Genomic DNA, 23,105 nt, shown 5'->3' with positions numbered 1-23,105 from the left:
AGGGAATGTTATCTCTTAAATGTATTTAGGGTTTAAAAAGTATTAAAAAGGTTTTAAAAAGAGAATAAATCTTTGTTAATTCATCTTTTAAAAATATAAAAATGGATGAACTTCATAAGACAGGTGAAAGCATCAAGATCAGTGCGATGAAACCACATAAATAAAAATGAAAAAAGTGCTTTATATGAAGGTTATAAACTGAAATATCACTATGCTGATATGCCAATATCACTAGTTTCTTATTAATATTGAACCCCTGGCCACTAAGTCACATTGTTCATTACCCTCTCACCCCCTATGATTAAGGTATGCAGCTCCCTGAGTGCTTTCAAGTTGATTATAAATTATGTTACTATTTGGAATTTTTTGCTTCAAAAGCTCAGAGCTGCATGGATAATTAATTTCAATCAATGGCTGAATTATGTCCTTTGCATAACAATAGCACAATTATGAATAATTGTTGGGTACACTGGGCGTGGTTACTGTTGACTTTAACAAAGATCACAGTGGTGTAGCACAACAGTGATGGCACTGAAATAGCCCTTCTTTGTATGTAACACCGGATGACTGATGGGAGATCTGTTGTATTTTCAAAGATGCCAAATTGAAATGTATAATCTGTCTCAGATTACAACAGCATTACAACTGCTTAAAACTTTCCAATCAGGCAGGTTTTGCAGGATTTTGAGCTGAGAGTTTCTGGTTCAAACCAGGACCAGCATGTTCTCCCTTCCTTCAGGCACCTCAGAGGCTCTTCAGTAGTAAAAAGGTTGAAGATGTATCAGCCAACTCCCGGATATAACAGAACCTGCAGCGAAGCATTGCTAAACAACCACAGCAGTGATGTCATCATGCTCACATGCTCACAGTGATAATACTAACATGCTGATGTTTAGCAGGTCTAATGTTTATCGTGTTCACCATTATAGTTTAGCATGTTAGCATGCTAACATTTGCTAATTAGAGGCTGAGGTTAATGTCATCAGTTTTGGAGGTATTTAGCCATAAACCAAATCAGATAAATTAAAATTCTGGTTTAGAGGAAACGTTAAGGTGTCACCAAAGTCATTAATTCATCTTGAGGGGAACATGAACGTCTGTACTGAATTTCATGACAATCCATCCAATAGTTGTTGAGATATTTCAGTCTAGTAGACAGGCTCTGCAACATCTCCTCTGGTTAAGCACTAATGTAAAAACAATAATAGTACAACAGGAAAAAAAAGTTTAAAAAAATAGAGCAGCAAGAAGGTCAGTCTTAGAAAAAAAGCACAATTACACTCATTACACTGCAGCTGTATCTGTCAGAACATGACAAGCTGAAGCACGCTGGTCGCTCCGTACCTCAAAACAAGGCTGTCACTGTCACAACAATCTCCCACCTAACTTCATGCGTCTGTCTCTGTCAGCTCATGTCCTTTAGTGTATTGTTTTGCTGTCAAACATGTCCTTGATGTTTATTAGGTTGAGATGGTTTCCTGTATCGTGCGAAGCATCTCATCACGAATCACGAAACTCGTCTCAAAGAAGAAGCTAAATATGGAGACGACAGGAAAGGATACTGATTCTAAAGCCCTGCGCTGCATGGGTGTTTGATGTAATTAGCTGCTAACAACAAATGTGATGTCGCTTTGACGGCATACTGCCAGCAGCTCTCAAAAGACCAAAATCCACAAAATACAGAATTCACCTCCGTAAAGTTGTCTGTTTTCTAAAGTAGTTGAGTTTAAACTGTGAGCTGAAGTCAGTCCTACAACTCAGTGAAGGCAGAGAGAGTTTCATTCTGGGGCTGATCCGCTTGCTATCCTATCCAGTAATTTCACCGCTCGCGAGACGCATATCTTAGCAGTGCATGAAAAATGCAAAATATGTTAGAGGATCCTAATGAGCAGAAAAAAAATTGAATCATAATAATACACTTCATTACTTCATTCGCAGGACATAAAATATGCAAGGAGGCACTCATTTGTTATCAGGTTAATTATCTGTGTTTCAGAGTTGCTGAGGCGTTCACTTTCCCAGATTAATGAATTATGACTCTTATTTACTCTAGCTGGCTTATTCCGCCAGTGTCAGAGTGAAGCACAGAGCCCCTGGGGTCTGATGGAAGAGGAAAACCCAAACAGGAAATAGTTTAAAAGAGGATACCAAACAACTCCATGAACTCCAGCTTTTGAGGCATCGCTAACACAGGATCACATTAATGAAAATAGAAACCATCCTTCTGTCATTTGTGCCATCTTTTTCTTAAAAACTGGAAAAACCCTGTAATTCCAGTTCTAACTGTGTGTTCAGCTGATGCAGTTGATGTAAAAAGCCATTGTGGATGACTAGCCAAATTCTGATGTTCAATTTAGTGTCTAATATAATAACAACTGCAATGGTTGCAAACTTAAAACCTTAGTAGAGGAAGAGTCATGCTCTAAACGTCGAGCTATCACTTCTCATATGACGGGGAGATCACTGAAAATGGGGCAGAAATATTTACAGAAAGACAACTCCGATTTATCATTGGCTTATCAATTTGTTACGGCTAATAAGTTGGGAAAGAACTGCCTCCTCAGACATCCAGCAGACACAGAGCAACATCAGTATCCCATTAGAGTCATGTTTTGGGCCACCTCATAAATGTTAAGTCCAGTATTTACTGGATTTCTAGCTTTAATTTGATCCATAAACTCTGGATCAAAGACCTAAAATATCTGGCTCTTTAACTGCAAAGTGCTGAACTCTTTTCTCCATCCTCTCATATACTTCTGTTTCCAACTTATCTATGTTGGTTAGATAGTGATTTTGGCTGCGTAGAGTTTCATATGTGGGGTTGGCAAGTGCTGTCGGACCAAAACAATGAGATAAAATAGGTTAAAAGCTGCCTAAAGCTGCAGAGTTGGGTGTTGATTTTCTGTGGGGCTGACACTACTGGTTAACCTTTTCATATTACAGAAAAATCTTGTCTTCTTATTCAAAGTTAATATCAAAAATATTGCTTAATGGAATTTTAAAATTCAAACCTATGATAACCACAGCTTCTGCAGTTATTCACTGTTTTCAGTACAGAATAATGCATGATTGAACCACTTCCTAACACAGACAGAGGAAGTATTATCGGTGTCACATACATATAATTGTTATTCAAATATGTTTTGATTGTTGGCTGGTGGAAGATGAATACCAGCTAATGCATAATTAATGGGATACGGAGCAAGGTGCATCATTACCTGCTTCAGGTATTGCTATTTTGCAGAAGTCAACATGAATTTTGCATTTGCCTGATGTTGACAATGTTACTGATAATACTGTGAAAGAAAAGAGGCAGTTTGGAAACTGTTTTCACTTTTAATAATTGTAATAATCTGAGTATCTAAAGAAGAGCAATTCTGTAATATTTAAGACAATAAAACTATACTGTTATTTGTGTTGTGTGTACATTCAAATGCTTTTTAATTGCATGTGAGATGTAACCTAAACACAGTATGTGTGGATATTATGAGACATTTAATTCCACATTGTCTTCCTGAGAAAACTCTGTAACAGCGAGTCATGCAGCCTTACCGTTCACATTGCCCAGGTGGAAGTAACCATCGATCAGCGAGGCTCCATTGTTGAAGTGCTGAGTCATGTGATCCAGCCAGTTGGCCTCCACCCCTTTCACCCCCTCGTCACAGTTCTGAACCCGCAGCGGCACCTTGACAGTGTAGTACTTCACCTGGCCCTCTCGGACCGGCGGGTGGTTGTACAAAGCGAGCAGTTCCACCCCTGTTGAGACACAACACAAAACAAAACCCCGCCATTGATTTAACTCAGTAAGGGTTGTGACAATACAGATGTAGGCTCTGTGGAAGTCCTATGTTTTACTGCATGATTATTGAACTACTGCTGTACATTGGCAACAGTCCAAAGAGTGATTTGGCTCCGTCTGGAAGGAGCACTTTCCCTCTCTTCAGCTGCCAGAAGTTATAAGAAATGGCATGCTAAACAGTTGGCTGAGAGACACCAGAGTTTTGATTTTAAATACACAACTTTTGTTGCAATTCAATGAACTATTTGCAATATTAAGTTATGATAGCACTCTTTACGGGTTTCTTACTTTGGGAGAAATTTATTTTCCTGTGACTTTTCAACTCTAACCACACATCCATGCTGTGAGCAACGTGGTAATAAGCAACTGGAAGTACATTTATTTCTTGATAAGCAACCAGGGAAACTCAGCCAATGTGTGGACAGTCAACAAGCTTCTTGGCTAAGGAAAGTTGGCCACCCTGGTCTTGTTCATAAGCTGTCAACAGCAAATACCAATTTGTGTTTTTCCTTTTTCAATCAGTTAGATTTTCTTGTCTTGTGAAAAAATGTGCTACTGAAGGAGATGAAATGTCTCCAATTAAAGATGGATAATACATAAAAACAGCTCAAAATTAAATAAGACAGTCTGTGTTGGTCCCTGGAAAAAAAAAATATGGAAACTGAGCTGAAGAAAATGGTTAAAGAAAACAGGAAAGCATTGGTATGGACACACTAGAACAACAATTATATCTTTCAACAAATCTGACCTTGACTTTCAATTCTCTATCTTTGATGTTTTTTGTGTAACCTCATCTCAAAACCTTGAAAATGAAGTCAAGATTTCAGACTATTTAGTCTTTATCTTTATTTGTCTTGTATGTAATTATTATACTGTAACTATGCAACAATTGCAGTGTATTAATATTGCAGAGGGCATAGAGTTTCTGAGATAGGAAACTGTTATTCTTTAATTTTAGGGCTTTTTGCAGTGTAATTTAGAGATGTATGGACCGCATCCTGCATCTGCTTTACATTAATTTCATGTGTTTTGTAAGGCCATGCAGGCAGGTCACATTTGTATGCAGGGCACTACGATAAAAACTTCACCATCATTATCATATCATGAACAAAAGTTCCACCTGGCAGGTGCAAAATATATGGGAAATGAAAAAGTAATACAAAATGAGATTTGTGTTGCCCCGAGCTGGACTCACAAATTCGCTGAAAATCTGTTCCAAGGATGCTGCCTCAGTTGGTTCTTTTTCAACAACAAACGTGAAGAGAATCAAAAGCAATTTGATGCTATTCAAACTACAAGTCATCCTCAGATTCCTTTTAATGTTCTCCAGAAGTGATGTAACTCTGCTGATGCAGAACTTAAAAGGGACCGTTTTATTGTAACCGAGTTAATTCATAGTATAACCTTGAATAATGCATTAAAAGCTCTCCAGCTAGCTGTTGTTTACATCAAGCAGAAATATACATAATGCAGAGGGCCTCAGGAGGCAGAAACAGGCTTGGAAATTTGCCCACAGTACGTATGTCACTGCTCTGCTCATATCATACTAAATCAAAGTGGAAAGAGTTTTATTTGTTGTGATGTGAGTGAGTGAAATATTTGCTCTACTTAGCTTTGAGGAAACACAAAACGTGAGATGTGAGCGGGGTTCGAATCAGGCGGAAAGCAATTCAAATGGAGTCTGCTAACATTTTCCCCTTTCTTTCGAATGCAAATGTCGGACTGTCATTCCCCAAGTGAACCAGATGGATGAGCAGAATGTGCGGCACTGCCACCCACCCACCCGTCCACCCACACACACCCACACACACGCACATGCACACACACACACACATGCACATTGAGGTGGGTGGTGGTGAGGGAGTCATGGCTCAGTCACTTTGGTTCTTCTGTCAGTCCATCCGTCCGACAGACACCCAGGAAGAATGAATCATTTATAACCATTTCTTGTCTGGCTCGTCTGACTGATGTGACAGCTGGCCACCAAATTCCCTAAATCTTGTCATTTGTCACTCTTGAGAAAAGTCACAGTGAAAGAATATTCACACACCCTCCCCTCATCTTCCTCATGTTACCCACATTACAACAAGGACAATATGGCAAACAAATCTTGGACAACATAATGACTTCCCATACTGTACAATATGCCTCTAACTTGCCAAAACAACATATTCACTCACTGGGAATGACTTTGCAGCGATTTGTATCATATAAACTGGTTTACAGTTTATGTGCAAAGACTGAGAGGATGTATCATTACAGTTTGTCCCATGAATCCTTTTCTGTATCTCAGTGCCTTTGAAAAATAACACCATACAGTCAAACTGATTTACACATGCAGTAATGCTTTGGGTCACAGCTCTCATCTTGTGTAATCACATTGTAATTAGATAAGTAATGGCATTAAACCATATTTGACACAGATGATTCCATTGCTACTGATGGGACTGTTAAAGACAGGGTCGGATATATGCCATTTACACCGGCTTGACAAAAAACGATAACCACTAGCAAGAAACTTGCTACCCGGCCTCTGTCTTACACACAATATTAGATATTTTCTGTATTAATACCTGAGCATTAACATTAATGTCTAATTACACCATGATTATGACACCAAGGCATTCAGGTGGAGGGGAAGGCAACTCATTTTTTGTCAGGAAAGACTCTCTTGGTCTGTAAACATCTTTTCAGCGGTGGTCCGTTCACAGGAGATATACTGGAGCCATGGAGGGATTAAGTGTCTTTCCTAAGGGCACCTTCAGCAGGGCAAAGCTGGAGGGAGAATCATCTAAATATAAAGATAAACAGACTGTTCTGTTGTTCTCTGATATTGATATGTATAACTATAATCTAATGTCACATCACACTGCACTTTAAGATAACAGAAAGTCAAACTGGAGCTGTGGTTTTCATCTCACATACTCAAGAAATTTGGAGATATAAGATTTGGTAGAAATCTCTCCAAAATGATTTTTTGTATGCAGATAGTTTTCAGCTGAAATGCACTGCAAAGTACAAGTCAAAGCACTGAAAGCATCATTGATTTTCACTTGAATTTAAAAAACAACAGTTCGTTTTGTGTTTCAGCTGAAAAAATGTCTGCACCAAGCAGGTAGCTCCAGGTCTCTAAAGTGAAGCCATTGCTGAAGTGCCTTAAACCTGCATTCTTTCTAGTGGCCAATACGGAGCGACTCCACTGACTGCAAAAAGAAGTCCGACTGTATAGAAGTCTATGAGAAAATGACCCTACTTCTCACTTGATTTATTACCTCAGTAAACACTTTCATAATGAGTTTATGGTTTTAATCGTTCGTTTCAAATCCTTTTCAATACAGCGTTGGTTATGTCTTGTTCAGCGTTCGGTTGTACTAAAAGATCCTCTGAGGAGTCAGCTGCTCACTTTATCTAGCAAATACATTTTGTTTTAAGCCTGTTTTTCGATAGCCAAAATTAGCATTAGCATTAACATGATCACAGTTAACAATAGACTGTAAATGTACTGTATTAACCAAGCTAGTAGCTACTGCTAGCATTAGGGTCAGCTCCACCCTCTTTTCCAAATATGGTCATTTCTGTCTCCAAAAATCCAAGATGGCAACGGTCAAAATGCTGAACTTGAGGCTTCAAAACGGGAGTCCACAAACTATTGGGTGATGTCATGGTCGTCATCAGTCTATACAATCTGTATGTAGGATTTGTAATTGCTTTTGTGGCATTAATTTAGACAACAAAATTGTGCAGAATTCATAAAATGATATTAAAAATTATGTGATTACAGACAGACAGATGATAAATAGACCAGCAAGTACTCAAACCAGAGACCCACCAGTTCATGACAAGCTTGAGATATTACGGAATTATCTTACAATTGCATGAGAAAACCGGTGCAAACTGCAGAAGAGCAGATACTTTATCATCAGGAAGAACACAAGGTTATGACATCTTTGATCCTTAACAGTCTCTATTAATAACCAACATAAAAAGCAACATAAATCTTTTGCCAAACTCTCCCCAACCCCATTCACTTGTGCTACGGAAGCCCGTAAACGAAGAAGAAACAAGAAAACATATTATAGAAACAAAATAAGCCACAGTATCTTTCAGAGCATAGATCTGCTGAACACGTGATATTTTATCAAGAAACAGTGGTAATAATACCACAGTGTCATTTGCTTTTTGGCTTTAGAGCACAAACAAGATCTGAAAGCCGAAATGTCACCATGTGGCAAAGTAATTGGTCCTGATCAATAGTCCTAAATTAAATTGTATGTTTTATTTTACCATGGTATTTCAATTATGTGAACAGATAAAGACAAAATAAATATTATGGCTCTTTTTGTGCTATGAGGCAGTAAAATATGACTTAATGCCTCTGTAATTTAATATTTATCGCTATATTTGAGTATCCTCGTGTCGGACACACACAAAGACATACACACGGAGGAGCATGCCTATGTCCTTTGAACCTAATCGCATAAATTCATTACATCAACAGACGACAGCTAAGCCTCTCAGAATAGTCTGCGCAGTTAACCTGACTCTCGTTGTCGTTGGCAGGCCAGCTAACAAGAAAATGAGCGCATGAGTGTTGTTAGGACTTTGAAAGCATGTTGCTTCAAAAGTTTATCTGATGGGAGAGCAGCTCTCCAAATGACGAGGTCAACGGCAGCAACCCTGCCATGATCTTATAGCGGCGTGGCTTTCCAACACGACACGTCATCATTTCAACGTCTGTTTCCATAATCTAAAGCTGGACACTCATCCCATCAGAACTGAGATAACACTGATCTCAAGGATGAAACCGAGCAGCTGAAAAGACTCCCTCTGTACTTTGACTAAGATGTTGAAGATTCATAAAGATATGAGTCAGGATTATAAAGCTCCATATTTAATTTCATGTTGTTTGTTTAAAGCTCTGCATGTGTTTGCAGCTTTGTTAACTTATCATGACAAGAAATTCAATCAATGCATTTTTATCAAGACAGATATTTTAAGCACTAAAACACTTGTTTTTGATTGCACATGTTTTTTTTTCATTGCCAGATACAAGTGAAAGGAAATTATTGCTTCAGTTATGCTTAGTTTTTTCTTCACAATCCAGAAAATGTGACATCCTTATACTGCACACATGTGGTGTACGTATGCTAATGTCAGCATGATAACACGCTCATGATGACAATACCAACATAATGATGTTTAGCATGTATAATGTTTACCATGTTCACTTTGATTTATTGCTCAAACTCGGATTTCACCCATCACCATATATGATCAGGCCTTTTCACGCTTTATATTCTCCACACAGTTTTATGCCAATCCATTTGTCAAGATAAATGAAAACTTTGACCTGCTGGTGGTGGCGCAAGAAAAGTTATTGGATCATCAAAGTCATTAAGATTCAGTCTGGACCAAAGTGGTGGATTGAATGACTGATCGGCCTCGCCATCCTTAGAGCCATGCTGCCAGCATAGCTAAAAACATAATCTGGGAGGCATTACATTTCCCACAAAATGTTTTTGCAAATGCAATTTAATCGTATATGAAAGTAATTTTTAGGAGATAAACATGCTTGTACAGCTGTCACTACCATGCTACACTTTCCTTTCAATTCACTCTTCCCCCAGAATCCCTTTCCCTCAAACCATCCAAGCATTTGAACATCCAAACCTTATGAGCTCTGTGTCTATCAGAGCTTCAGTCTCAGGGATGGTGTTCCTCTTTCGACTGTAAGCCACAGACATTTGCCAACTTCACTGCCAACACTTGCACGGCATTCACCTCAAGATCTGAGGATTAGCGCGGACAAGCCAGCAGCAGCCGAGACTCTTGGGCCTCCTCGGCAGACTGGGCATTAGTAGAGAGGGACATGGGAGCTTGGCAGGCTCTCCCACCACCCCGGCTGGCTGCTACACCGGCGCTGTTGGCGTTGTCACAAAGATTCAGGGGGATGAAGGTGGGGGTAGAGAGAGCTGTGAAGCAGAGGGAGGTAGAGGACGAGGCAGTGGGGGATTATCTTACTGCAAAATGCACTGTTGGGAAGCCCAGATGGACCAGTGGGCTGTGGTCTGCTGTGATGCCAAGAGTGAGTTACCGCACACATCCACATATAAACACAGGTGCAAACAAAAGCACATAAGCATCTGCACACAAAAGACCACATTCATTATGCAACACCTAATATTAGGCACTTTGAAGCTAACCGCAGTGCACACTGTACATACAAATATACAGTATAAACACACACACGCTAACACTCCCACTGGGACGTGTGTCTAATGCACTGTTTGCATATTGCACTGACACATATCACAAATAGGCTCTGTGAGAGGAGGAAAGACTATAGGGTGATAGTAGTGGGTGTCTCCATCTGTTAATCCGAAATGCTCAAATAAAGCCGAAACTATAAATGTCTGTGCTAATTTCATCTAGATATCCACAGAAAAGGGGGCTGTCATGAATAACTCAGAGGTGTAGCTACGTATGGCTCACTTTCTGGGTAGACAGGAAACGAGCCATGAAAATGTGCAGCCTACGAAAAAACCTGACATTGTGGTGAATTTCATAGACTCTCTGCTTCATCAGCTGAGTGTGAGTGTGAATTTGTATGCGCCACAGCTATAAGACGATTCCCTTTGTGTAACGGATAGAGAGGATTATATCCCAAGGCAGCACATTGTTGTGTAACGTTGAGGCAATAGCAGGAAATGACACCTCCACAGTTGCCAAGTGTTTCAAGAGGGATCTATGGCCCCACGCTGTTCTTTAGTTAAACAGCCAAAAGGTATGGCTTCAAATGAAACCAAAACACCAAGTTACACTGATACTGTATGTAGACAGATATTGGCTAAAGATTAGAAGCTGTCAGCTTGAATCTCTGTGAATGTGTGACACAAACAGCTACAGATCACATTTAATGGCTTTGACTGCATGATTTAACCCCCGACTGCTCCAGGTGCTCTGGGACGAGTACTAAACTGTAGTTTGATGAGGGATCTCACAGGTGTGACTGTATATAAAAATGAAGCACAAAAAGAGCTGCGTGACCCAGGTCCTATCTGAATTTTGCATGAGGCAAATTTGTGATTGGGCTATACGAAGAAAAATAACTTGATTTGACTTGACTCGACTACTTGGGAATTGTTAAATGATGAGACAACATTCATTCAACGCCCACGAATGATGCAAGGGTCTTGAGCACCAGTTTAAATTACATTAGCATTGAGCCTGTGGTGGTGCAGTTTTGACCTTTAATTATCTTAATTATCATTCTCTCATTACACCTTTCTGTGTAATTTGTAAGGATAGCTGGATTTGTGTTGCAGTAGCAGGTCTCGTGTCATTTGGAGTCTCGTCTTGTTTTAAAGCCTTGTGAAGTTTGAAATTGTGACATTTAATTATAGCGACCTCAATGGGCCAATTAGTGTAACTTCCCTTAAAGGGTCTGTTCATCCAGATGTCAAAAAACAACGCATAATTTCAATGACCAGTCACGTTTTAATATCACCACGCCAATCACAACACATCATCAGATAGAGACAAACGTGTTTTGCCACTGTTAGCTCGCTAGCTAGCTCTCTCTGTGGATCCTGCCTCAGGAAACATGGCTCTGTCCACTGTGATGGAGAACGAACTGATGGAACTATTAGCAGACAGCAGCCTGAAGCTTCAGCTCACACAAGTTGACCTCACTTTATTCTAGATACCGGCTGCCAGTCAGTAACCTTCTCTGTTAAAACGGGCAATCAAATTTCCGTTGCCTTTTACCACCACCTATTTTTTGTGAGTCAGGGTTTTCCATTGTGACAAAATAAAAGGCAAGGAACAAACTGAAAGCGACTTTGAATGCTACTTTGCGTGTAAGCCTCTCGCCAATCCCACCATGACTTGATCTCATTATTTCCCAGAAGCAAGCCAAAGTGCCTCGCTGAGGGTAAGCAGAATATTTGTTTTGGTCATTACAGCTGACAGTGGCATAACACATATTTACAGCCCTGTTTATTTTTTCTCCTTTTTGTCATGTTATGTTTTTTTCTCATTTATTTAGGAAGGTGCTCCTTGGAAATTTTTAACAATCAGAAACAGGCCTTAAGTTACAAAGGGTTGAGAACCCCTGGCCTACAGTACATGAGTTTTCCCTCCCTTTAAGTTTTATAAAAATTGGATCAGTGGTGTGTTTGAGTAAAAGAATAAAATGCCTCAGGTACTACAAACTGGCAGATAAGTGAAATATGTTAAAACTTCGAACAAAATGCAAAAATCACCCCCTTAAAGGTGAAGTCCACATTTTTTTGAAAGCCTTAAGACAACACTCACATACCCATGAGTACAATCAAATAGTTTTTGGTCGCTGAAATTGTTCCTCCTCTACATACTGGCTGTGAAATGATCCATTCCTCATGTGGTTTTAATGTCCTTGTTCTGCACAAAAATGCATTTTAAAGTTTGGTCGAAGCAAATGTGTGAAGGTTCTGCTGTCTGCTGAGTTAGACAAATCAAGTGGGAATCATCTTTTTTAGAATAAAATTCCCTTCTTTGTGCTTCAGTGTGTTTCTGAAATGAGCTGCAGTGGAAGGATAGCAACACGCAACCAATATGAACAGACTAAACAACTAAAAAAGAAAAACGGCATATGGGCTTGAAAAATATGTTAACATAGTCATTAATTTTGTGAAAATCAAACTAGTGGTGACCTACATCACACTTGACAGACACAAGCCACTACCACTACCCAATTATTTTTTAATTTGTCACCTACTGTTAGAACTACTGTTTGTCCCCATTTTTCCCCCAAACCCAATTTTTTCCCCGCGTGTACAAGCTTTACAGTCCTAATTTACATGTTTTTTTGCTTAACACATCGTTTTTAGTTTATGATTGTTGTAACCATGGAGACCACTCACCATCGCCTCTCCGCAGGCGGTATCTCGGCCTCTCCTTTGTCTCTGTGCCAGCGTCTTTGTTGTTATTGTGACACGGCGACTCCTCCTCTGTCAGCTCCTCACTGCGCTCCAGATCTCCCTCTGATATTGGAGACGCTGCAGGCGAGGCCTCGACCTGACTGCCCTCCTTTCCGCTCCCTGAATGATTCCCAGTGTTCCCACTTGCGTTCTTCTCTTCACCCGGTGCTTCTACCCCTGCCTCACATGAGGCTTCCTTGTTCCCCTCTTTGTCCGCTGCATCCTCTTGAGCTGAAGGTACTGCGTGATTCGTGGGGCTTGAGGGGTTCGAGGGGCTGCAGCTGCCCAGGGAACCGAGCACAGAGCTGGGGCTGGAGTGCAGGGAGAGGGAGGGGGTGTCTGGTTCTCTGATCGTGGTGCACGGCGCCCCGTACGGTTCCTGGACAAATCCCACGAACATCACCCCCTGGTCAGCAGCATCCTGGATCTGCTGTTGGAAACATGGGAAAAATTTTAATAATTAAAAGATAGAAAGACAGCAACAAATGCTACTGACACAGCTGCTGCTAATTTGCAAAATGCCAAACATTCTCTGTCATTCATCCACTTTTCTTTGTCATATATGATAGTAAATTGAATATTTTTGAATTTGGGAATGTTGCTCAGACAAAACAAACAACTTCACAATGTTACCTTGGGCTCTGAGAAAATGTAATGGGTACTACTTTTAGCCAATTTAATTGGCTAAATGATTAGTCCTGAAAGTGTATGGCAGAGAACCGATAATCAAAATAATTGTTAGCTGCGGCTCTAGATTTGACTGCATGTGCTTTTGCATGTGAAGCTGTTGTTGCACTCATTAGTTTTGGGTTTCAAGCTTCAGCCAAAAATGTAAAAACAAGATGCAAAATGACGACCTATGAAGCAAAACATATGCAGAAAGTTATTTCCCAACAGATCTCAAATTGAAACCAAACTTTAAGAATTAGTTCGAAATCAATTATCTTGATATGGAATTGTTTTTCCCTCAACACTTTTCACGGTGTGCATCTTGGATCTTTGTTTTTTCTTCCCTCAACCAACCCCTATTTTCTGCCCGTTCCTTTTCAGCAGCTTCTCCAATCACACAGTTGTTGATTAGACTGGAGCGACCACAACCCAGGCCCGGGCCGAGTCCCAAATCCAGCGCTCCCATTTTTTCTCCCTCTGTCTTATTGTCATCTGGCATTTTATGTCAATATTGGGATTCTGCCACGGAGCGAGATTGAAACGTTAACTGTCAGAGAATGTTAATGATGCCATTCTCCATTTCTGCCCCCCCCACGCCGCCAAACAACCCTGCCGCCAAACCACCCACCCACCCACCCACCCAAGCTAAGGCGGCACCCGTCTCTATCTTGAGCCACAGTGAGGGGAAAAGAATAAAAATCAAATCAAATTGCAGGTTATTCACTATGAAATTAAATTGGAAAACAGTCACATTGTTTCCAGCCATATTGTTTAATATCAGTGAACGCTCTCTGGGTGCTTCCACATCATATTCCCCATACCAATATGTTGAAATGGAATTGCTGAGATAAAAGGGAGCAACTGTTGTATCTCATTTAATGGTAATGCAGGCAGTCAGTGAGAGAGAGATGAATGGCTTCGACTGTCTAATGTTGGTGCAGTTGATAGCACAAGTAGATTGAGATTGTGGGCTGTAATGATGAATTTATTTTCAGTACCATTGTTATGATTATTATTATCATTTTATTAAACCCCTTGTTTGACAGAGTAGAACCATTCAGATTAGACTTCTTTTTCCAGAAACATCCTGATAACGGTCCAACATCATGATTTATATCAAGATTGTAGATAAATGACAAATATGGGTGTATAAAAAATGAGAATAAAAACACGAAATATGTAAGTGCGATGTCAAACGTAGAGCCGAACATGGTTTCATATTCACAAACAACTAGGTTTCCCTTTTTACTTTCAGATGAATTAAATGTAAACAGGTTATTAACTATTTAAATCATTAAAATGTTAGTAGATTAGCTAACCAACACAAAATTAATGGACAACAATTCTGATAATTGATCAGTCATGTCATTTATTGAGCAGAAATTCCAAACATTTGCTAGTTGTATAGCTTATAAAATGTGAGGATTTTTTTGCTTTTCTCTGTATTATTGAACAAGAATAAGAGCCTACAGCTATGTTGAGGCTCTTCTTACTGTAGGCACAGTGGTGCTTTGAGCTAAATGATAATGCTGGCATGCTAACATGCTGATGTTTAGCAGTTAACGTTAAAACGTTAACGTTAGCATGCTAACATTTACTACAATGTAGATGTAGAAATGTCAACCTGATGGTGGTGCAAAAGGAAAAGTCAGGGGATCATCAAAGTCATTACAAATCATCCTCAGGGGGACATGCACAAAGTTTTATGAGATGTTTCAGTCCGGACCAAAGCGGCGGACTTAATGAAGAACAAAACATCTAGAATATTACTAACTGATAGAATAATGCAGCCGTTTGAAATATATGGTCTTGTGTTTGAGTTTTTGCCTCAATGTAAACTAACTAAAATTAAAAGCTGGAACAAGATGATACATTACTATGCTGTCAGACAGTGGAGGTTATGACAACTTTAATAAAGCTACTTAAAGAGAAACAAAAGGAGAAAAGTGGATGTTGAAAGATTAATCGGAAATAAGAATAATTCTTAGTTGCAGCTACTTAAGAGTCATGTGACTTAGACGCTATTGGGATCTATTGTAATACACTGTCTACAGTGTTAACACAGAGTAGATGAAGGGTAAACACATACTGTATAAATGCTCAAAAAATTCTTTTAAAGTTCTCAATTTAAAAGACAAGTTGCTTCGCCTCTGGTCAGATAAATTAGGTTTTGAGGTCAAAAGGGAAACTTTGCATCACATCACAATTTCTCTTCATTAACCAAAATGATGCCATGTACAAACTTAATGAAAAATATTCTAGCTTCCCTTATTCTGGCACCAGAATATCAACAGCCTGCAGCAGGAAAAAAAAAAAAACATTTCAATTTTGACTTGAGACCACATTTCCTATTTCTCCCAAAAGTTATTAAAGTGGCACCAGGAGGAGGTGTCTGAAGGTCAAGATGAAAACCGCGGAGAAAGAGATTGAACAAGGCAGAGAGAGGAAGAGAAGAGATGACAGGAAGAGTGGCGTACGGAAAACAACAGAGATTGAGACAGTGAGACAGTGAAAGGAAAGAAAATGAGAGAAAAAAAGGATATGAAGAGAAGAAACAGGGAGAGAAACAGCATCCAAGAGAGAGAGAGCTGAACGGAAATGGACTTCTCTGCTCACTCCTCTACCGCTCATCCATGTCCACTTCCCTTTAATAGATTTCCAGCATGGCCTCCTCCTCCTCCTCCTCCTCCTCCTCCTCCAGCAAGCCTGTAGCAGCTCAGTAGATTAAAATGATAACCAACAGTAATGAGGTCCTACAGGACTGCGGTTGCATGACTAATCAAAGGGCAAAATGTACAGAAAGGTTCAGGAGCGAGGCTTCAAAGGCCATCATAACGGTCTATAATATACAGATTAGGCAGGAGGGGTTGAATCATGACGACGCAGTGTAACCAGCTCACAACAGAGGATCAGAGAAGAGTAGAAATCTATTATTCCCACTGGGGCAATTCATTTTGTAGACAACAGTTAAAAACATAAAGAACATCAAGACTGAGTCCTAAAACATATACAGCTAAAGGAAAGATAAAAAGGATTAACATCATATATATATATATATATATATATATATATATATATATGTATATATATATATATATATATGTCTTCTGAAGTGCTGTTTCTAACAGGCTTTCTACTGCGGTGCATTCATAATAGAGACATATGCTACAGAGCCTGTTGATTATTAGATCAGTAAATGTGCGGCTTCTGTTTGATGCTTAACTGCATATGAATCAAGTACTAGATTTTCACATTGTGTGATATCTGTGAGACGGATTCTGAAAACTAAAATGAAGATAAGGGAGATTTTTGGATTATGTGATTTGAAATAATACAGGTAAATTCAAACAGCAACTACGACGGCTTGAGGCTGAAGCCAATGTGGAAATATCTAAAGGCTCCAAAACATCCCTGGCTCCAAATAACTCCCCTTCACACTTTGCTACATCCATCTTTATATACAGTCTATGGTTAAATTACTACTATTTGTAGGTACTTGTACTTCTCGCTCATTTTGTGCAACTTTACATTTCTTTTCCACAAAGGAAAATATTGCACTTTTTACTCCATTACATTTGCAGTATCTGATAGCTAAAGTTACTTTATTAAAAATTAAAATTACGTGCAAAACATTGTAAAATATGATACATGGCATAGATTATACCCAACAGCATACACAATAGTTACATTTAATTCCACTTTAACACTAAAATACTGCTTAACATTAATGCATCACTAATTTTGCAGGTAATACTTAATATTTCTCTTCTGAAAAAAACTAACCATGACTCATCCCTTCCCAAAAATGCTCTTCCTATAGACATACGATCTGCAGTCTCTTTTGATGCCTTTAAAAAACAGCTAAACAACACTCATGTCTAGTGTTTGTATTTTGTGTGTTTTTAAGGTATGTTGTTGCTTATGTTTTATTGCTTGTTTTCTTTTATTGTATCTTATATTGTACTATTTTTATGGTCTTACTTCTCGCTCTGTCCTCACCTGCTCTGTGACAGGTGCTATATTAAATAAACTTTACTTACTTACTTACTTATATATATAATTGAATTCAATACGAAGTATTTTAAATTGCTGCTTTGCTACTCTCACTTAAATCAAGGATCTTAATTAGAGGTTAAAGGTCCACTTAGTTCCTATAGTTGTATCCGTGACCGAGGTCCAAATTATATTCAATCTAATTCAACAAGTCCTCCAAATTAAATGACAGAATACATTGTTGAAATACAATGAAGTCAAGAACGACAAGTGTTTTCTGATGTGACGCCTCTATCAGCAGATGTAATCATTAGTCTGTGCCTTATAAAACTGTAACTGGTGCAAAATTAATATGTTGTATTGTGGTTTTGGCACAAAAACGACTTGGTTAGGTTTAGGGAAAAACCATGATTTTGGTTAAAATTACCACCTTGTTAAGGTTAGGGGAGTTTCATCGTCATGGTTACAATATGAAAACCGAGAGGACTCGCTATCAGCTTACAGTGCATCATAATTATAGCAGGAGAAAAATTTTGTTCTTTTGAAGTGAGATGGAGGTTGTGAACTGTGAAGTGCAAAAAAAATAACACGTATTGCTGCTCTCAGTAGACCACGGCTGTTTGTTAACTGGTAGAGCATCGTGCTACTGCTGGTTTTAGTGTCCTCTCTTTCAGATGATCAGGTCTGACTGTGCTCAGGTCCCCTACTACTATATATGCATCAGGTCTCAGGGCTCAGGTAGGTTTCCACAAGTCTGTTTTGGATTGGATGTAGACCCATGAAGACCTCTATTCTGAACACTTGTTCCACTAATGAGCCCGGTAACCAGGACTACAGCGTCTCACTTCATGCTGCCCTGCCTGAGTTTGAAACCATGACATTCATGAAAAACTGTTGCTAGTTAGACACTAAACTGACAAATGTGGAAATGTGGAAATACTGGGTGCTGCCATGACAAAACTGTTTGTCAGTGCTGGATGAACTATTCTAATACTTTAGGTGAATAAAAGTACCAATACATGAATGCAAAAATACTTCAAAATCTTACTTAGGTAAAGTCTTATCAGCTAAATGTATTTAAAGGAATAGTGCTCCCTCTGCAGAAAAATGACCCCTGTGAGTGTTGGAGTACATGACATTAGATTGATAATACTGCAATAATGCATCAGTGTATAAGCAGCATTTTACTGTTGCAGCTGCTCGAGTTGCAGCTAGTTTATCTGACTGATCTGACTACCTAATGAGTTCACAGTGGGCCCCTTTCAAAAGGTCAAATGATAAATCTGAGGAGTCATGACATGTTAGAGGGAAGAATAAAAAACAAAAAATCTGTTATACACATTTGTATTGGTTTTGTGTGTGTGTGTTATTTGACATCTTTAGGTGTTGACCAGTTATTTTAATTAGAGGGTTTTGGTTGAGCCGTTAACAACTTAGAGACATTTGAAACATGACAAGGAGCCAACTTGACATTGCTCTTTTGTGGTCACAAGACAAAAAACTTGAGAACCACTAGTTTAATATTCAACAATGTATTATATTTTATAACCTTATCATGTGTTTTTTTATGTAAAATCTTAATGTAACCCCAGCTGTCCCTTAAATGTAGTGGAGTAAAAACTATGATATTTCGTGGAGTAGAGGTACAGTATAAAATTGCATAAAAAAGTACCTCAAAATTGTACTTAAATATACATAAATATACTTAGTTACTTCCCACCAATGCTACTTATTGATTTAGCTTTTGGGTGACTAAGTTGACACTGTCTTAGTTACTTTGGCTCAAGTGGACAAAGAGGAAATAAATCATAATCCACCTCAAGCACATGTCTGGTAGTAATAGTAGGAGCTTTACAACTGTATTATACCTGGCATCCTCTGAAATACACACACCACTACCAAGTTTTCTTTATATTTTTATTTTCAAAGAAAAAGTGGCAACTACAGAAAACATTCTATTGTCACTCCTCCAACACTCCAACATGTTGTATACTCCATTGGCAACTACGCTCCAAGCATTTTGTGACAATCTGCTATTAAAAGGCTTCAACCTGTCAGCGGTGTGCTTGCTTGCAGGTTTAGCGAAGTGTTTGATTCACTAAAATACAGTTGTAAACATTCAAACATTGTATTCTGAGAACCTTTAGACACGGCGACATGCTGAACAAAACCAATCTGGAAGTTGGAGTCCTGAGACATCATTCTTTCACATTCTTCAATGTCTGCTTAGGCTCTCCGACTCAATATTTGTTGTTTGAATATGCAGCTAGCTGTGTACATCGAATAACAGCCACTACAGTTTCTCTGCCTCCCTCCTTCTGTATCTCCCAGTCCCCTTTCCTCCCTGCATCCCTCCTTCCAGCTGGGCTCAACCTGACAAAACCTTCAGCTTGGCATTTGTAAAGCAGCCCTACCTTCTTGACGTAGCCCTGGATGAGCTCTGGGGTGGGCACCTGCTCGGCAGACAGACATTCTTCCAGCTGTAGTTTGTACGTTGGGCAGACCGGCTGGCTCCTTTCCACCCTGCAGGCACCACAGTGGGGGAGAGAGAGGACAATGATTTTCAGCCTTTCAGCCAGTCAGCCTCCTGGACAAACGCTCACTATACATGAGGGTACCCTTACAGTCACACACATACAAACACACATTCACAAACAGCCTAAAATTATAAAATTACAGACATAAAACATCCACAGATATGCTGCTATTAAGAGACCAAAACACCAAATTTCTAATACAAAAATAACCCCCTATCAACAAATTACACTGCATCAAGAAGCTTTGTTAATGTTATTGTTGCCCGGTGGGGGACGAGAGAAAAATACAATAAAACACTTAAGTGAGGCAAAGATCCACATGGATGAAAGAAAACACATGGGGAGAAACAGAAAGCAGGAAATTCAATGCAAATCTCATCTCCCCCCCCCCCCCCCCCCCACACCTCAACCCTCCCCGCTGAGGCCATATCAGTATTTTGAGCAGGGAGAATCTATTTATATGGTGTTGTATTTTCCTATTCTATCCTCTGGAGGAAATCCCAGAGCTAGCCCTGAGGAGACTAATGCCCCAGCTTCCATCTCCCTGCTCCTCATCCTGTTGACAAGGCGAAGAAGCTCCACACGCCCTTTTCCTCAGTGTACAACAGAGTCTGAGTGCATATGCTGTACTGTAGGTGTGCGTGTGTGTGTGTGTGTGTTTGTGTGTGAGGAATGCGTATGCTCTGCGTGAGCTCTGGCTTTACACGGACACCTGATGAGAAGGAGGGTAAGAGATGCGTGTATACATGCTGATGTGTGTATTAAAGCCTGTGCATGCAGTTTCCCAGTTCATGCAAAGGCTCCCTTTGAGTGAACATGTGTGTGTGTGTGGTCCTAACGCATTACCACAGTGATTTTTCTGCCATGTCCCCTTTTGGATGCAGGAGAAATGTCATGCATATTAGGGGAACTTTTTAGTCCCTATGAGTCAAGCTACAAAAAAATGTGGCTCCTTCCCATAATGCAACTCAACTCTTTTGATAAACCCTCCTTGCCTGATAAACACCCATCTTTCACACTTTAAGCACCCAGTTAGTCTCACAGGCTCTCTATAAAAAAATGTAGTTTCCAATCACTGCATTATCACTTTAAACCAAGGCTTAGACCGTTATGTATGTTTCACAGCACCATAGCCCTCACCGATGTCACCTCATCCCCAAAAATCCCCTAAAAACAGACCACACCACACTTCTACCCTGCTGTTACTGACACCCGTCGCTCTGCGTATATCGCTGTGGCAGCACACAGCAGCACAGAAACTGGGCCAACTGACTCGTTAAGTACAAACCTCACACGCTCTGTGAAACATTCATTACGAGAGGCAGTGTGAGCCGAGTCGTTTTTTCGCAGCGTCATAAGATTCAAAGGCACGAAGGCAGAAGCCTGGTGGCACTGTCAAAAAGGTGCATGTATCCCCCCGTCGGTTGCAACATCAATCATAACCAACCAGCTTGGTTGTGCTCCAGGCACAACTTCAGGGAACGAAACGGAGAGAAGGAGAGACAGCCAGTATAGTGAATATACTGTAGTGTAGTAAATCGCAGAGCACTTTTTTGTCTTCCATTCTGAATCATTACACTTACATTATAGACTCTGTACAACATGTTTTAGTAATACTGTACTGAGAAGTCTACAGGTGCCCCTGCGTGTTGCTCTTGCTGCAAGTTAAGAGGCAGCCTGGAAGAACCAAATGAAAAGCTATTTATCATACTGATATAAATTCATTTTGATGAGAAATTAAAACTGCAGTTCATCATTCAGGATCCGTCTATAAAATGAAAACAATCCAGTCCTTTTGAAGGACTTTTTTAAGATCAAGAACTAGCGCTTAAACACTATAATTTGATTTCACTCTGTGCCATCAAATGTTTTGCACGGAGAAGGTGTCACTTCTTTTCAAACAGTGAATAACTCATTTTGGAATTAAACTCTGAATGGAAGGAGGCTTCTGCGTGCAGAGAGCTGGAACGGGAGAGAAGGGAGAGGTGGGTGAGAACAACAACTCAAACGGTGCGCTCAGTCCTGGAGGGAGGCTTCGGGTTAAAAATAGCAGCTGCATCACCTGCAGTCCATCTTCTGTGTGTGAAACAGTGACTTCTCATGCAGCGTGCAGCCCCGGCTGTCAACCTCCGAGGCCTCGTGTGGTTAGACGAGTGTCAAATGCCTTCCTGCCTGCCTTCCCGCCCGCCCACCTACCTGGAGCCCCTTCTTGGGTGAATACACCTGCTACCCCCCCCCCCCTTGTCTGCTCACAGATGGGTCACATGCTTTGTTTCACCGTAGAACATCTTGTGTTGGACTAATCACTCCCGGTGGAGCTGAACGTTCACATGGTAACTAATTGCGTATTACCTGTTAATGGCTTGCTTTGGGATTTGTTTTAGCAGTGTAGTGGCTACATCGTTTTCAAATGTGCGGTTTCCAATTACACTGAGCTCACTGAGGTATGAGAGGGGATTGTGTTGATGTATTATTGTTTTTTAGTGGCAGCCAAACTGCAAAAAATGTCTTTGTCTTTCTAAATCTTAAAAAAAAAACCTGCTAAAGGACATTTATGCATACACATAAAGTGTTAAGTGTCTGTTGATGAAGTTTCTATAGGTGTTCTTTTCTTTGGTCACTACGCTCCCGAAAGCAAGTCTCTGTTAGAAGAATGAAAAATATATAAGATACAGACAGACAGATTTTGCATGGCTACACGGTTTGAATATTTAATTATTGGACTTATGCACTGAACAGACCTGGACTCAGATAAACAAGACTAAGACTCTACAGTCATGCCAGTGACTCTGTGAGGGTGCATTCACACACAGCGACGCTTTGAACTAAATGTTAAATTCAGTGGCAAAGCGCTTAGATTGCTAACACTAATGCCAAAGATGCTAATGATTAAGCGTATTATTTAACATTCAACATTTTAGTTTAGCATGTTACCATACTCACATTTGATTCTCTCTAATTTGCATTAAACACAAAGTACAGCAGAGCATTGGTAACCAAATTTTTTTTTTTTTTTTTTAAGGCGCTGAAACAATCAGGGGATCACCAAAGTCAATAGGATTCATCCTCTAAACAATGTGAATATTTGTCCAAAACTTCCTGACAGACCACCGTTGCTATTTATAGAGCTGTTACTGTGGCTAAAAT

General features: G+C 39.8%; 1 protein-coding gene across 2 annotated transcripts in view; it reads right to left on the bottom strand.

Annotated features, from left to right (window-relative positions):
• The window catches only part of LOC137190936 (raftlin-like), a 105,372-nt gene that overhangs the window by 32,008 nt on the left and 50,259 nt on the right, over positions 1-23,105 (bottom strand). The window contains exons 4-6 of one of the 2 annotated variants that reach the window (XM_067600677.1): positions 19,836-19,944; positions 12,703-13,186; positions 3,553-3,756 (exon numbers count right to left, since the gene is read on the bottom strand). In XM_067600677.1, coding sequence (XP_067456778.1) covers positions 3,553-3,756; positions 12,703-13,186; positions 19,836-19,944 — 797 coding nt within the window. Of the gene's footprint in view, positions 1-3,552; positions 3,757-12,702; positions 13,190-19,835; positions 19,945-23,105 lie in introns of both variants that reach the window. The other variant, XM_067600676.1, reaches the window with a different exon arrangement.

This window comes from Thunnus thynnus, chromosome 10, assembly GCF_963924715.1.
Source record: "Thunnus thynnus chromosome 10, fThuThy2.1, whole genome shotgun sequence".
In the NCBI taxonomy this organism is placed as follows: Eukaryota; Metazoa; Chordata; class Actinopteri; order Scombriformes; family Scombridae; genus Thunnus; species Thunnus thynnus.
Note: the sequence above shows the minus strand (reverse complement) of the source record. Positions and strands in the feature narration are given on the sequence as shown.